Here is a 17,047-nt window from a genome sequence, read left to right on the forward strand (position 1 = left end):
TAATTATTCTTGATTATCACAAATCTGGTTGACATGGTCATGTGTGTTTTTTTTTCTTTTAAGTTTCTAAGAAATCTTACACATTGCATACAAAGTAACAAAACTGGATATGAATTAAAACAGGTAAGCACAAACCGATTTCGTATGCGAGTCACGAAAGTGTCTTCCTTCGTCAGTTGTGTTGTTATAATTAATATTTAATTAACTAAACGCAACATGTACAACATTTATTCTGGTAAGAATATCAACAGATAAGTATTTCCTGACGTAATTGAAAATATGCCTGATATGTTTTTATTCTTGAATATAAAACACCTCGTCCAGCACACATAACAAGAGAGTTTACTGTCACTTGAAAAGGTTCGTCATGAAAGACTGTGCCTGGAGAGTGACGATTCGCTTACAGCGACAGTGCTAATTCTGAATACATAAATTATAAACTATGTCAAAACAACGACTTATGACGGAGATTTCCATTTAAGTAGTCTCACTCCAGACGATATCAACCGAACCCTCTAGTGCAGGTGTGGATTTATAGTAGGCACGCAGGGGTAATGGGCACGGGTGGTCCAGCATTGGATATAATAAAGATTCTATTCGAGAAAAATATCTACTCATTGTAAATAATTCTTGATAACATTAAAAAGAACAATCATTTATGTAAATGTTGTGATGAGTATCTACAGTAGTGATAGCTTGAAATAGATTTGGGATTAAAATGGCCGTATTTAATATAAAATAAGTAACCAATGTTAAAAATTGCCGGAACCTCCCAAATGATTTCTAACGATATTCATTTGGTATTTGAAATGACCTTGTTTAATGTTGTGTATCATAAATATCCTTACGGTAACTTTCCGACATTTTCTAAATGATCTTTGGTGATGTTGATCTGTCGATGTAACCATCTACATTAAATGTAGTTATAATGTTGAATCGGTAATATTTATCACATCATTCTTTACAGCATTAATGAATGGTCCCTTTCACAAAAATAATGACAAAATATGCAGCCTGCAATATGCATTATGAAAATATCCTATAAGTACCGCTTGATGTACATGTATCAAAGTTTCGTCATCAATTCAAAACTCCAGGACTTGTTTAGAGCTTAAAAGGTTAAAGGTTAAAAGACTCGATTCAAATCCTGGGGTCATAACCAGAGGAACAACAGCTTTACAATATGGATTCAGGTTGTCTTTAATAAGACAGTTTACTTTTTGAAAAATCCTTGTATGTATTCACGAAAAAATTGGCGATTGCCTCAATGAATACTGAATATGAATCCAACATTAGTTATTGCTAATTTCTTTTTTTCTTCTACATAATTGTCCGTAATATCACAGTTAACCATTATAAAATATCCATGAACAATTCATAACTCAGAGTAATCACGGAAAATACAACACCGGTAGAGGCTGACATATAGGTCAACCTCGATCCCATCTTCTTGTCGTGGAAGGGGACTTCGTGAGGTGATTGTATCAAAAAAGTTTTAGGCGTAAATAAACAACGTATACTTTGCAGTGATGTAAGTTTTTTATTAGAAACTACAGAAAAATGTTTGGGTTTTAGACAAAACAAAGAATTCCCGTACTGTGTAATGAGGAAACCTTTAGAAAACCGTAACTTGAGTCCCTTGACTAGGTTCTTTTTTGTGGTTAGAAGTAAAAAAAAATAATCTGTCAAGTGACGGATATTTCTCCGTGTTTACCTATCGATATGATAATTTTATTACCACTGAAACAGTATTGTGACGTATTCTATTATCATTTTTCTGTATCCAATATAACTATCGTGACATGATAACAAGTTACCGACATTTCAATTACATCAAAATATTTCTGTAAAAACAATTACAATTTCCATAAACATGCCACTACGACTGTGTGAGAGATATCTGAATTGAAGAAGACGTTTCACATGAGTTCACATTCTCCGTGAATACCAATGTTATCCTATATCCCCCGAGGGACTCAATAAATTAGGACATAAAAAGTCAGTTAAGTTTGGCTCTAGGGAATCCCATGACAGCATGAGGTTAACAATCTGACAGGTAGAGATCATTGTTGCCTAGAAAACGTAAAATTTAAAATATATTGTAGTATATAAATCGTATTTAGACATGAAGATTAAAAGGCGTTTTTATAGCAAACAAATACGTGATAATTAAATGTCAAGATGCGAGTATCTAAAAGCATATCATCGTTACCATTAGCCTTAACGTTATTTGTTATTAGTGTAACTCAAACAGGCGGTACTTGAAATAAGGTATTTGAAAAAGAGACTAGGGAGGTTTAATGCATGCACATGTTCCGACTGTACGTATATTAAGATACTACATGTATAATACATAGGTTGCGGTAGGAAGTTTTGCCAGATCTTTTTTGAACACAGACATAAAATCATCGAATCACGATACATTATTCATGCTAGCATGCTTTCAATCACATTAATAATTTACAATATTCACTCTTTACTATAAGTGTAGCTTCAAACAAATAATATTGAGTTGTTTATAAACAGTTGAATAACCCTAAAACCTCTAAATTTACCTTTAATAGTAATAGAAGTAAAATATAAATGCAATCGGACTTGTATACCCTATTGAAGCAAAATGATCTTTTCGGATGTTTAAAATTTTAATCAAATGATTTTGAAATACCATCCAGAAAAGGGAGCAGAATTGAAAAAGGACATAGCAATTGTCTATAGACAAGTGAATACCATAACTTATTTCAAAATGAAGATTTCGTAAAGTGGATCTCTATGCTAGATAACTATAAGACACAAATGGCAAACTTTTGAGAATGAGACATTGTTCAACATTTGTTGGTAGGTATTTATTAGACCTTTCGGATCACTCCTGATTTAAATACTGCTGCTGTAGATAGCTTCAGTGGTAAATACAAAAGCAACACATCCAAGCATAGCAATCAAGGCCCTTTTCATATAACGTCATCTTACTGAACACAAACAATTTAAATAAATAAATAACATTCTGTAATATACTATCAACAAAATTACTAAAGCGTACTAGTAATATTACTAACTGCATTAACAAAATGAATATAATTTATTCTACGGTAGTGATATAAATTGCTCAGGGACGAAGCTTGCTAAAGCGTACACAAGAAGACACGGACAAGACTTCTAAAAACTAACGTTTAAAGTGTTATAATACTGAACTGAATCATTCCCTTATAGTGCAATGGAAAAGAACTGTTAATATACTGCATTGGCAACGGTTTCACCAAGTTTTGCTCTTCTATTAAGATGCGTCAAGTAGCAGCAATACTGTTTGGATGGACGTTGAGTCCAAATTTAACTCATTTGCACGAACATTCAATTTAGATACCATAATAAAATATGCAAAAATAAACGTCATTTGGTACAAGTACTACGAATATATAACAGACGTATTAAATGTCTTTTCAGTAAAGTCTATGGCGAGAAAAAAAAATCACTGAAAATGGTCATTACTTTTTACTTATTCGTCAGCGTTAATTATAGCTTAAATTAACTCGCTAACTCCTTCCTAACAACAGGTGTACAATATCATTAATTTTAACACAGTTAACAATTAAGAGTAAAATTCTTTCTTTCTCAAGATAATTACAGCACATAGTTTTTTTTTGTATCTTTCGCTTGCAGGTGGTGCAGCTGGCATTTTCAATGGTTGGAAGACCTAGATAAAGTGTGATTTTCGGAGGTGGTCGAGTGGTTCTACAGCAATCAACTTCACATTCCATTGCAATTTGTCGGAAATGTAGATAATCTGACCATTTTCTTACAAAATACATGTGGTCCCATTGGCTGCCTTGCCAAATTGCCATTGCATAATTGGATTCTGTTAGCTTTTTTTCATTTCTATTTTCGCTTTCCAATGCTTTTCTCGCACCATACACCATTTCATAGCCATTATACAGCACTGATTCATTCTAGCACTCAAAATTATATAATATATATGATTGTCATATGTGTATACGTGTTTCGTTTGTATTAGAAAAAAATGTTGATGACGCTATTGAAAAACACTTTCTCACTTGACATATTATGTAACTATTTCCTCTCCAAAACCAAGGAGACATTGTTAAAAATATAGCCAACATGTCCAAGTGTCTTAGTGTGACGGTACACTTGTCAACACGACCGTCGTGTAAAGCTTAATTAACAAATTGCGTCAGAAGCCAGAAGCACTTAAAATCTGCATTTGTTAACAAGTGGGTCCGTCTAATTGACATTTAGCGTTACAGGCTGACTAGCTTTACATCATGTTACACACATATAAATATGTATGTAATCAGCATGATGTGGAAACATGTGTAGTTCCGTATTAATGTGTATCAGCCTGTATCCTTCACATAAAGTCACTCATCAATCATAACTGTGGTCCCGGCTCATCGTAACACTCCATGGAAACTTTATATGTTTATATGTTTAGTATTTATGTTATATAATTGAACAATAACACATGATCTTAACATAATAAATCAAGGGATTTCCATTCAACGTTAGATTAGTGCATTTTAAAACACAACTTCAATATTGTGTGCAAAACGTATAAATAAATTGATTAACCATTCACGGTTACAGTACATGCATTTATAAAGCCAGATGTTCATAAATCTATAATTTTCTCAATGCGAGAAATTCTAAACAAATTTCTTGCGTATACAATATATTTACTTATTTACAAAACGCACAAGTACTCACGTTATTTCAGTTATAAGCTCTCCTTTATGCAGCTTCAGGCAAATTATCAATCTTCAACTGTCAAACTCTATATGCGCGCACCTGTGCCTTAACTCTCAACTTTTTTCTAAAGATTTTGCTCAAATACATCACAAAGGTATACTTTTGGACGTAAAACTGCCTTATATAACCGGATGTAGATGAAAACTTATCGTCTAAAATATAATTAACGTCAACATTTAAACATTCCTGCTGCTGAGGTCGACCAAACCTGGAAGATTGATGACGTCATCAAGAAGTCATCACCTGGAGACTTCCGAACGTCGTCGCATAGCACGCATTGCTTCCCGCGCAATCACCAGACGACAGCAGTAACGGAGTAACTCTGATGGCCGAGTTTGGCCACGTGTTTTGTTTTTCTTCAGTTAACAAAGTTTTACGTCCCTAGTTAGGGAAACATCTTCCCTATATACACATATACACATCTATCAATCTCTTTGTATGTAATGCACCTTAAAAGTACACCAAGATGTTGCATGTAAATTGAAATAGGCTTACGCGTTTTAATAAACAAACATGCATTTTAGGAATGTTTTAATGTTTTAATTGAAAATCATCCGTATTTTTACCTTAAAAACTAAAACCTCTTGATTAAATATGTGTAAATAAAAATCTAATGTTGTCGCCATTGCAGTACGTGCTCCGCTTTTTTTTTTTTTTTTTTTCCTTGTGTAGAATGGCTGCATGAACTCTATAATGCCCTTAACACACTTGTTGAAATAAACGTATAACAGATGATATTTATGCATAGAAAATTAAAATGTTATGTCACAATAAGCTGAATTATGTCATAATACATCATATAGTCAAGCAATTATGCAGTGATGGAATTATTATTTCTGAGTTTTCGAGGGGGTGTTATTTGCATATCACCGAACATCAATGTGGTCGCGAAATAAATCACGAGCATGCTCGCTTGTATATTTTCAACTAATCAATCTCCGATTAATCAATCAATCAATCAATAATCAATAATCGATAAATTTGCCACTAAATCAACCATGTTGTCTTGCAATCAGTTGATGATTTACAAATTAGACTTTGAAGAAGTTAAACTTTCCAAAATATAGAAGACAATACATGTGCGCATAATTTTACAATCCATATGGAAGATGATACTGGTTAGTTGATCAACGTTATCAGACCAGACAAACTAATGTACATCTTCACTCTCACTTATGATCAAATGATAATTTCAAAAATCCATTTTCGTTTTTCTTTATGGACATTTATATTTGTGTCCAAGACATTTTCGGTGTATCGAGTTTCGGTAATGAAGAAATATTGTTATATGGCGATTTTCAAATATGTTTATTACGATATGAAAACATTTGTTTCCCTTGAGTTTGCGCTCAATTTTCGTTCTCCATCAGTATATTCTGACATGTTCATATGTTTTTCGAACAGGAAATTCAGCACAACTTGTACGCGAGAAATCGTTAATGATAATTAGTAAGATACATCGCTTTTGCCAGGTCGATAATTTTATACATATCAACAACATTTACCAGATAAGTATATAGACACAATTCGACAATCAATATCGTTCCATTGGATATATCACGTCTGGGGTTCAAACAAATAGTCCAAGTACAAATAACTTACTACGTAACTTGTAGTTCATGGATTTTGAGTAAGCATATGGAGTATTAGGATTTTTTCTCACAATAAAAGAATATCTCGGAATTCAGGATGCAATTAAACCGACAGGAAATTCTACATCATTGTTTCAAACAGCGGGTATTAAAGTACATCTGATCCAATAACCTACTACATGTAAGAAAGGGTGAGGCGGTGTGCCATTTGTCCAAATATCGGAGTGTGATCTTTACATCTATTTTTACGGACTGCTGGGAAATGTTAGTACAAATGTAAATTATAATTACACTACCAAGATAGGTCAAACTTTTTTTGGGGTTTGGTTTCAATCTGTTTCACGTCCTTTTTAACATCTTCAGAGATTTCTATTAACATATTACTGTTCCGGTCCTGGACAATTACACAGGTCGAAGAACGTTATACATGCATCTGATCATATAACTATATGGAACAGTTCACGCAATGCATTGTCTATGGGAAACCGAGGACTTACAGATCCTTGAGGAAATATGTGAATTCTCGAAATATCAGAAAAAGAGAGTCCTTGACCAGTCGTTTGTGACAGGTAAAACATTGCAGTTGGTTTTATTTAATGACTCAGTGGAACATACGTACAATGTACCAATGGGAAAACCGCTTATTCTGATAAAAATACAAAATGACAATTAACCTTGTAATTTAATATAACTGTGTACATTTTCTCACATGAATAATTCTTGCGAATAAATCCTGAATCACAGATAGACTCATAAATAGTATCTTTGACCTAAACGTAATTTCTTCGTGTCTAATTCATGTGCAGTCCTATCATTAGCATTCATGTTCATACCACACCGAACGTACTATCCCTCATATATATGATGATAACCACACAAATGGATTTAACACCTTATCTCATCACTCAACTATTATAATGAAATCGGATTGAATTATAGAAAGACATTACAATTAGACTTTGGTGTTATCAACATGTATACCGAGTATATAATTACTGTCTGTACATTGGGCCCATGCCAGATACACAGGGGCATGCGAATAAGCTTTATTACACTGCGCACTGAACATTTGTTTCACGTTATGTCCAATTACAAATAAATGGAAAATTATATATTCAGGGTCTTTATAGGCGAGCTAGAAATTGCTGACATTCGCATCTTCATCGAAGACCTAATGTCGAGTTTTTCACGATTTTAAATAGGTCTGAAAATCGACAGTTTAGAACCAGTTCTCATGTCCCTGTGCTGGGTATAGTGTGTATCTGTAAGGCGGTTTTAAGTTGGAGTGATCAGGTTACACAACATTACTAATTACGTCTACAGACACATTGTTGATTACATCTACAGAATGCATCAAAGTTAGTTACTTCAGGGAGTAGATATATATGTAGTGTCGATAACATCTCCCATTGTAGTAATATTGTCGTACTGGTAATGTCTCTATCAAATACTCCAGTATGGTTTTATTTTACGGACTATTAACAGCCTTATAGGTAGTTCTAACAGATTGGTTTAACGAAGAAGGAAAGCAATGCATAGGCCAAATATCCGTCAAAACATTAAAAATAACAGACAGTACGTCGTGTCAAATTAATGAATTCTTGAAACTTAAAAAAGTAATGTATTAATCCTTATTTGAAATACATGTACATCTGTAAATGCAAAACCAGCAAAAATATCTCCAAGGAACAGTTGACTGCAGCGTTCGAAATTAACGCCTGTCCGTCTGCCCGTGACCGGCAAATTTATAGACGGGCAGACAATTTTTGACATTCAACTGGTCCTTGACCGGCAACTTTTTGGTCCATTTCTGATAGAGCACTATAGATATACAAAACAAAAATAGCAGTAGCATTGTAGAAAGGTTGAAGATCAAATTTTACAAAACAAATTTTCGTAATATTCTGGTTTTCAGTCAGCTTTGTTGAGAGCGCACGATACTAAAACACATATGTGGATGTTTTTGTTAATAAAACTATTTCTTTGCAAATATATAAACTACGAGGATAAATTGTAACTTTGTGAGGACCAGTCAGGACCTTACATTTTAGGATCAGCCGGTCTTTATGACCAGCTGGAGAGTATCCTAAGGGAGAACACGGAACAGCTCATATCATAATATGAACAAAAACGTACAATATTTTGAACAGTTTGCGTCATGTTGCAATATTGGCGTCATCTTGTAAATGTGAAATGGCCTGCTCCTGTAACTGGTAAATATCACGATCGATACTACCATGTAATTTTAAAATTGCCAAACATATTTCGGTCACGCAATACGTATGCCTATTTCATTTTTCTACGGTAGATACATGTATCATTCATACCTCTATAATATATCACGGTAGAGGACTTACTAATACAGTTCTGTCCTTGTACAAGGCAAAAATAGGGACCAAAATTGTATCACCCTGACTTACACCTGTGCACTTTGTTTATCTTTCGACCTTTTAAAGTTTAATCCCGCGCGAAAAAATCGCGAAAAAGAACTATACAGTAGACACAAAATCGAATTAATTAGAGAGGCAGAAAAACGGAAATCAACTGAAAGAGGTGTCTTTTGGGGGTTTCAGCGTAATATTTTCGTTTATGATACAGACTTTTTTCCACATATTGGAAATATTTCAAACATTTCAACACAAGGACATTGGGTCACACTTTCATATAATAAGATTAAATAAACAAACACAGGAATTTGATTTGATTTTTTTTTATGAGGGAGATAAAGTGTGCATAAATGTGATAAAAATACCATTATGCATTGTACAAAGTAAAATACATTTGTTGATTCTATCCAAATAGAATACACAAACCCATTTGAATTCAAAACAAATTCATATTACAGACATGAACAATACACAATAGCTCTTCATCCTCCAGATTAGCGTGTGTATAACCACTAGAACTAGGGTAATACCATACACACCAACTGGAGAACCAAGATTTAACAAACACTAGGCTTTAAGTCAACAGGGATGATTTACAAGTCAAACTTAAACAAAGTGGGTAACATAAAGATCTACTTAATAGCCATGCGATTTATTCTAAAAAGGCCTGTTATGTGGTGGAAAACAGCAAATGTTTGTTCCTCTACACCAGAGTTTTCACAGATTTGGGTGAAGGTACATATTTAAAATATTATTTGAGTAAACCTTCAAATGCAATTTTAATTCTTTTTACCATTTCAAAGCAAAAATCAGTAATCAAGGCAGAAACTTTTAACACAGAGTTCTGAATGATTCCATTTATAAATAAAAAAATTGTGTATGTAGATACAAAACTTAAAACAATAGCATATATACATGTATGTTAGGTATTTCAACAGTATAAGTGTTCAAATTCAACATAAAACAAGAAATATCTAGAAGCCGAAAGCTTTACGTTATCTGAAAAAGGGTGCATGACAGAACTGTCAAAGAATAATATCACATGACCCAGCAGACACTGATGTCAACTCTTTACCTTATACTGGTTAAATTTCATGTTGCACTTTCCCTGTCACGGTAAAATCTGTTACCAATTGTTCAGTGGTACAGAGAAAGTCATAGTCAATAAAAGATTGATGTTCATACTTCTACTGACAGCACAAAACATTACTGGAATAGCAGCTAACATTTATAAAATACCATGTTTATGTAGCTGCTATATGTAGAATCTACCGGTATGGCAGAAGACATTCTGATATCACAGAATAGTTACCTATATCAAAATAGTATTACGGGTGTTCAACTCCCTTACACATATTTCCTCTCGTTGTCTGTGAGTAAATCTCTTGATATTAGCATCCTCATCACTTCATTTGTACCTGGTCAATAGAAAAATGACAATATATACCCAAATATAATAACACAATTTCATCATACATTGGTACAGGTACCATGCACATATATCTATAACTATCTATCAAATAAGCTATTGTAAGATCAAAACTGGTGACTGCTTCAGCTGAAGTCAGCTAGTATATGTCCATATAATAAAGAGGGCTGTCTTAGAAATCAGTTCAGTTCAGTGAGATAGCACTATAAACTTAATAAATAATGGCTATGGTGACACATATTATACAGGAAAATACATATTACTTCCTCCCAAAAGTCATTCACTTACTTCAATTCCTCCCAGAACAAAAACTGTCATTTAATAACATACTGATACATTTATATTTACTGGTACAAAATAAATCAATTAGCAATACAATAAATGAAATTACCTTCTAGAATCTCGTGCACTCTTGTATCCCTTGTGTACTGTTGAACAGGATAGTCCTTCAGATACCCATAGCCCCCGTGAAGCTGTATTGCATCATTGCATATCTGTCAGGAAGGATAACTCTGCTTTAAAGTTTGTCAGGAATAAAGGATTCAGACAGAAATTGAGACCGAGTCTAATATAGCATCAACAATGAATTTTTTGGAGAGAAAAGGTATAAAAACATGACCTCTAACCTTGAACTGCCTAGATGGAAACTGTTTAAAAAGGAATACCAATATATCTCATATATTTTATAATAAATTTTCTATATTCCTCTTGCATTAAATCTAATTAAAGGCATGAAAATGTGGCCATGAAAATTTGTAATTTTAAAAGGTAACAAAACAATTACTTGTAATATTGTAATTTGTTTTCTATCTATATTAAAGTTAAAATAATGCAGTCTCCACATCTCTTAAATATTTGCATGTATTACAGAGTTATCTGCCCTTGCAATGAGGTATTAATTGTTACAAATGCATGTGGGTGTAATGTCATATTTTTTTGCAAAACAAAAATAAACATAATTTTTGTCCAAAACTTATTATTTCACAACTGATACCTACCTTTTAAGGGCAGATAATTCTGTAATATAGAAAGACGGAACCAAAATGATAAATTTTTCATAGGACTACATCCTAGAGATATCTGCTAATTATTTTTAAAATCTTTTTTAAAAATACCTTTGAACACTCCTCTGTGGCAAACAGTTTGGCCATAGAACACAGTATGACCCTTTCTGGCCAGTTTTCGTCCAGTGATTGGGCCGCTGTCCGTACCATGTTCCTAGACACAACCAGCTTTGTAGCCATCTCAGCAAGCCGAAACTGTAAATACTTTTAACAAAGAAAAAAAAATTGAAAATCTGTTTGAAAATGCTAATTTTGTTTTTGATAGTATTAGTAACAATCAAGTGAACCCTTGTAAAAGGAAAATACAAGAGTTCAAACATCTAAGCAAGCAGAGTAATAAATAAACAATCAAAAAGGACTATTAGTGAGCCTTCCTTGATAAACATTATCAGAATATTTTGATAACAAATTAGAAATTAGATTCCTCTGTCATATAAGATAACATAACCACATTTAAGTTGTATATAGTTATAATATCAAAGTAGAATGATTAGCACATTTTTACAAAGCAAATCCCATAAACATTTACCTGAAAATTGTCCAATGATATTCCAAATTGCTTCCTCACTTTTAAATAATCTCTACAAAGTTCTATACTAGACTGGGCAGCTCCTAGTGAACAGGATGCTGTAACAAAACAAAGGGGTGATAGTCTATTGTGAGTTACATGACTAACAGTAACACATTCCAAATGGAGGACATCATGTAGTTTAACCAAAATTACAAACTAAAATTTATTTCACATCCAAGTTACCTCTGATTCAAGAACCATCATTATATAGAGAAATATCTGGATTCAAAGTTGCTAAATACAAAACATTACAGAATTTAATATTTCTACTTCAATTGTGTAATGTTTTCTTTCAAGAAAATTATTGATGATATCAGATCTGAATGGGAAAGTATTCAAGATCAAGACCAACTTTAATACTATATATGTTTTGGAGAATGATATACAATTTGAAGAAATAATCTAAAATAATCTAAAATCCTCACCAACATTAATTCTACCTCCGTTGAGACCTCTCATAGCGATCTTGAAGCCATCCCCTAGTTGTCCTACCAGATTCTCTACAGGAACCACACAGTCCTCAAATATCACCTGACGAGTTGGCTGTGAGTTCCACCCCATCTAAGGGAGATAACAACTACATGTATCTCATTGTTGACTGCTTTTATTTTTTTCAAAATGCCTCTTTAAGACAAAATTATTCTCAGATTTCATGAAAAGTTTGCTATTCCTGAAAGCTTTATTTTGACATATAAAAGTAAAGTTTTAACTTAGCAAAATCATAACTTCATGTCAATAAACTTGATTTATTAATAGTATTGTCTTTCTGAGAATTTTGTTTGATCTAGTTACATGTAGTACTCAGTATGGCAGTGGAGTATTCACTATGTTCATACTATTTTGAGTTCTTCATTTAGTCACGATAAGCTATAAAGGGGGACAACTCATTCATGCATACCTTTTTCTCCTTTTGTCCAAACGACAGTCCTTGAGAACCCTTCTCCACCACCAGACAGGAGATTCCCTTGGCCCCTGGTTCTCCAGTCCGACACATCACGACATACACATCACTCTCACCTCCCCCACTTATAAAGGACTGGAAATCAAAACATGTTAAAGATAGACAAAAATATGTTTTATTAAATATGGTAATAAAAAGAGAGTATAGCATACAGCAAGAAACCCTAAAAACACCACTTACATTATGTACATTTTTAATGTCTTTCCATACCTACTGCTGAAGAAGTGTGTTCATGAAATATCTTTTAAGTTCCTTTAATTAAACTTTGATTTTAGCTCTCTTAATCAGACATCAATTTAAAGGAAGGATTTGCAGGAGTATTTTTGAAAATATAAATGTAAAAAATTCTAAATTTTATTTTCAAGCGCATGGTAAATTGTTTCACCTTTGATCCATTTAGAATAAAGTGGTCCCCCTTGGCAACAGCTGTTGTTCTAATATTGGCTGCATCACTCCCATGATCTATCAATAAAAGTCAATTGTATTCACATAAAAATAATATACTGTGAAATCATTAATTTTCGTGGGGGTTTAATTTTCGTGGATTTCGTTTTTTGACCAAAATCAACTAATTTACATCCCGACGAAAATATATATACCCATATAGGCCAATGTAATGTAAGTTTATGCGTTCATACATTGTAGGATGATTATTTCCTCACTAAATAAGGTCTATTTCGGGGACAAGCATGACAAGTTCAAAGTTGGAAAATATTGTTCAAACAAAGATTGTGTTCAGAATTTCATAGACTTAATCCACATGTACCAACAAATAATGGATTGAGAGTATCATGACTCTATCAATGTGACACGATAATTGTTTGTTGGACACATCTGTAAAACACTGGCTGAGTACCGACTCTAGATTGTGATTATAACTGTGTTGTGTGGTAGAGCTTAACACACTTGAGAGATCAAACAATACAAGTGTCAGTGTCGACTATGTATTTTAACGGTAATGTGTAAGGTCTTCTCCACGAATGTAAGTGCCAACGAAATTGTAAAAATTATAGAATCCACGAAAATTGAGCCCAACGAAAATAAATGATTTCACAGTATACTCTGTAATTTAATTTCTTTGTCTAAAGACTTTTGATAAAACTTTTGGAAATATGAATGAAAGGCACTTTGCTTTGAAGACTTAGGTCAGTTTATTTCAATTTGTAAGATTTTAAATTGCTAAAAAAATCATTTTAAAATTAACTTACCTGGTTCTGTGAGACAGTAAGAAGCAAATTTGTCAAGAGTTGCTAAATGTGGAATAAACCTCTGTCTCAATTCATCACAACCAAACTCGTCGATCATCCAAGTACACATACTGAAAATAGGTATAGATCATTATAAGTTAAACTATAGCCAAGCCAGTTGCAATCACATTCATTTAAGTTTTGAAATTTCTAAGATGTATTCCATTTTTAGATTATTAAATCATTATTCTCAATATCTTTTGGGTTTATGAAGCCATAGATCATAAATGGAAGGACATTCTTCATCGACGCGAATGTCCATCCGTTTTTTGTCTATGACTTTATAAACTCAAAAGATATTGAGAATAATGCTTCTAATTTCACTCAGATAACTCAATCAGGTACTAAAAGGGCATGAGTTTCTGTGATTTTAATTTCTTTTACAATAAAACAAATTGAATTGTGGCACATTAATATCTTATCCAATTCAGTTTAAACAATGACTGTCCTGCATTTAAAATTTCCCGCGAAAATGTTCTGTATGTATCATCATAATACATGACGTACAATTCTTTTGGTCTATGGAAAAATAACCTCAAAGATCTTACCAATAGAAATGAGTATAAAATATGAAATTAAATTCATATATGTGTATATTATTCCCCCTCACTTGGAACTATGAATCACACATAAATTTGATAGTGAACAAAACTATAAAGCTTAATTGTTTTGGATAATTTTTATATCAAAGAGAATGTTGAACATTGTATATGTTGATGAAAGCTAGTAGAGTACACATACATCTAAGTTAGCCTTACTTACTTACCTGTGTAAACTCAACCAAGATTGTCTCCCCTTAGTCAGTCTTATTACTGGTGTAATAAGTACTTAGGTAGGCAGGCATTACATAGTAATAACACTTCCTGACAACAGGTATAAAGCTTTCTTTTTTGTGGATATCTAGCTCAAATAAAGAGGCTGTTGGCCTATACCTAGCTATCTACATGTCAATATTTAAATAATACTTAATCAAGATTATATCCCCTTAGATAAAAACTATATTAAATGTATGTATGTATGACTTACTTGTGTATACTTAGATAGGCTGTAGTACTAACACATCCTTGGGACAGAGCCTCAAATATCATTGAGGCATCTTGTCTTGTTAATCCGGTACCACCATAGTCCTCCTTACAGTATACAGCACCGAATCCGAGGGCAGCACAACGCTTCAGTGTATCGACGGGGAAAATCTCCTGAATAAAATGTAAAGGATTGCAATCAGTGGGCAGTTATTAGTTATCAACAAAATATTTTCAAATAAGATAAAGTGCACAAATATTGTACATGCATTAATGTATTACATACTACAATGTGTAATGTTTATTACTATTTTTTTTATTTATGTAAACATGCAGTAAACACCAATGATCAAATTTCTAAAAAGATATGAATTGTAAATGCATGCATGTTCAACACATTTACAAACCTCTTGGTCCCATTTAGCCATATTGGGGAATAATTCTTTCTTGGCAAAGTCTAATGCAACTCTGTGCATCTCTCTTTGATCTTCACTCAGTCCAGTACAGGCTAAATATAGAAGAAAATAAATCAGTACTAAAACAGTGACCATTGCACCTAATCATTGCTTTATTTAATTTTTCATTAGTATGATAGGTGCTTGACAGTTCTTAACTCTGATCATATTACTCCAGTACCATTTTTTAATCTGTCATTCAAAAACTGTTTTGAAATAATCACTACGGAGGGGGGGGGGGGGGGGGGGGGGGGGAGGCGCAATGTCCTTGGTTATGGAAAATGTAGAAATTACCGGCCATGGATTCAAAAGAATACAGAGGCCTCACTTGTAATCCAGGTAAATGTATAAAAGAGCGAGTCCAACACGGCATGCAGTTCCTTCCAGTATGCTGATTTTTTAATCAGATAGTTGTTGACATGTTTCGACTCTGAACTTTCGAGTCGAAACATGTCAACACCTATCTGATTAAATAATCAGCTTGCTGGAAGGAACTATACCGTGTTGGACTCGCTCTTTTATACATTGTTTTGAAATAAGTTTACAATGAGTTACATGTATATACAAATCTTTTTGTGATATTGGAAAACACATATCTTTGCTCTGTGATATGATATGTCAAAGCAAATGTAAGCTTTCAGTACATTAAGACGCAATTAGTGGGCGTGCAACAACCATATACAATGTAATATGCATTTTGCAAATCAATTTAGAATAAAAAAAAGTACAGTATGTTATCACAATGTTGTTGTGATAACATACGTACTGTACTTCTTTATTCTAAATTTTATTTATTTAAGGAAGTATCTTATTCACATATACCTAAATATGTTTTGCATAACATTTTCATTTTAAATAATAAGTCAAACTGCGACAAAATATCATAACGCACACTTGTACTCAGGCGAATATACTAAAAGGGTCACCAACTTATATAATGTATGTGAAGTTGCAAGTGTGCATGCACTGCAGAGAATCATTACTTTTGTCAGCAAATTCATGATATGATACACATTTTGTGGGAATTAAACAGAAAAGTATTGTGAACATGTTTTCTCTGGCTTGATATTGTCTTGAGCTTGCTGGAGACTAATTATATAATCATGATAATCATGTTAGTACTTTCAGTACTTTGATCATTTATCTGACAGGTGCTTGTTTTGAAGGACAAGTTTTCGAATAGCACTTTCTGAGGAGGTAATTGAGTCCCAAACAGTTTATTGACAACTTACGATCAATGCAGCTTCCGTCAACCCAGGTGTCACCAATGCCACGTCTCTGAGAAGTCACTACCCGCTTTACTTTTGAAAATAACGAATGTAAACATCGTGTCGTCCTACTGATGGCCGCCATGTTTTTCTTGTACAAAATGAGAGTTACTTCCCTTCCACCTTCCCTTTGAATATTATATATGTATAATATACAAAAAGTCATGAACATCAGTACATCACTTAATCAATTCATGTTAATTACTTTTAATTATCAATTAATTTGAAATCAATGTCAAAAAATTTGCCTTCAAAAATATCTTGTCCAAGTGGGAATTTCTAGAGGTATTTTC

The 17,047-nt window shown here is 33.1% G+C and overlaps 1 protein-coding gene across 2 annotated transcripts in view; it reads right to left on the reverse strand.

Annotated features, from left to right (window-relative positions):
* Positions 1-16,868, reverse strand: part of LOC138331822 (isobutyryl-CoA dehydrogenase, mitochondrial-like) — a 33,343-nt gene extending 16,475 nt beyond the window's left edge. The window contains exons 1-11 of one of the 2 annotated variants that reach the window (XM_069279648.1): positions 16,719-16,868; positions 15,439-15,539; positions 15,036-15,205; positions 13,971-14,080; positions 13,148-13,224; positions 12,700-12,837; positions 12,227-12,362; positions 11,760-11,857; positions 11,282-11,434; positions 10,558-10,660; positions 4,717-10,155 (exon numbers count right to left, since the gene is read on the reverse strand). In XM_069279648.1, the coding sequence (XP_069135749.1) occupies positions 10,085-10,155; positions 10,558-10,660; positions 11,282-11,434; positions 11,760-11,857; positions 12,227-12,362; positions 12,700-12,837; positions 13,148-13,224; positions 13,971-14,080; positions 15,036-15,205; positions 15,439-15,539; positions 16,719-16,839 (1,278 nt within the window). In that variant the 5' untranslated portion in view covers positions 16,840-16,868 and the 3' untranslated portion in view covers positions 4,717-10,084. Of the gene's footprint in view, positions 1-4,716; positions 10,156-10,557; positions 10,661-11,281; positions 11,435-11,759; positions 11,858-12,226; positions 12,363-12,699; positions 12,838-13,147; positions 13,225-13,970; positions 14,081-15,035; positions 15,206-15,438; positions 15,540-16,718 lie in introns of those variants that run through there. The other variant, XM_069279638.1, reaches the window with a different exon arrangement.
* Positions 16,869-17,047: the final 179 nt, after the last annotated feature.

This window comes from Argopecten irradians, chromosome 1 (assembly GCF_041381155.1).
Source record: "Argopecten irradians isolate NY chromosome 1, Ai_NY, whole genome shotgun sequence".
Taxonomy (NCBI): Eukaryota; Metazoa; Mollusca; class Bivalvia; order Pectinida; family Pectinidae; genus Argopecten; species Argopecten irradians.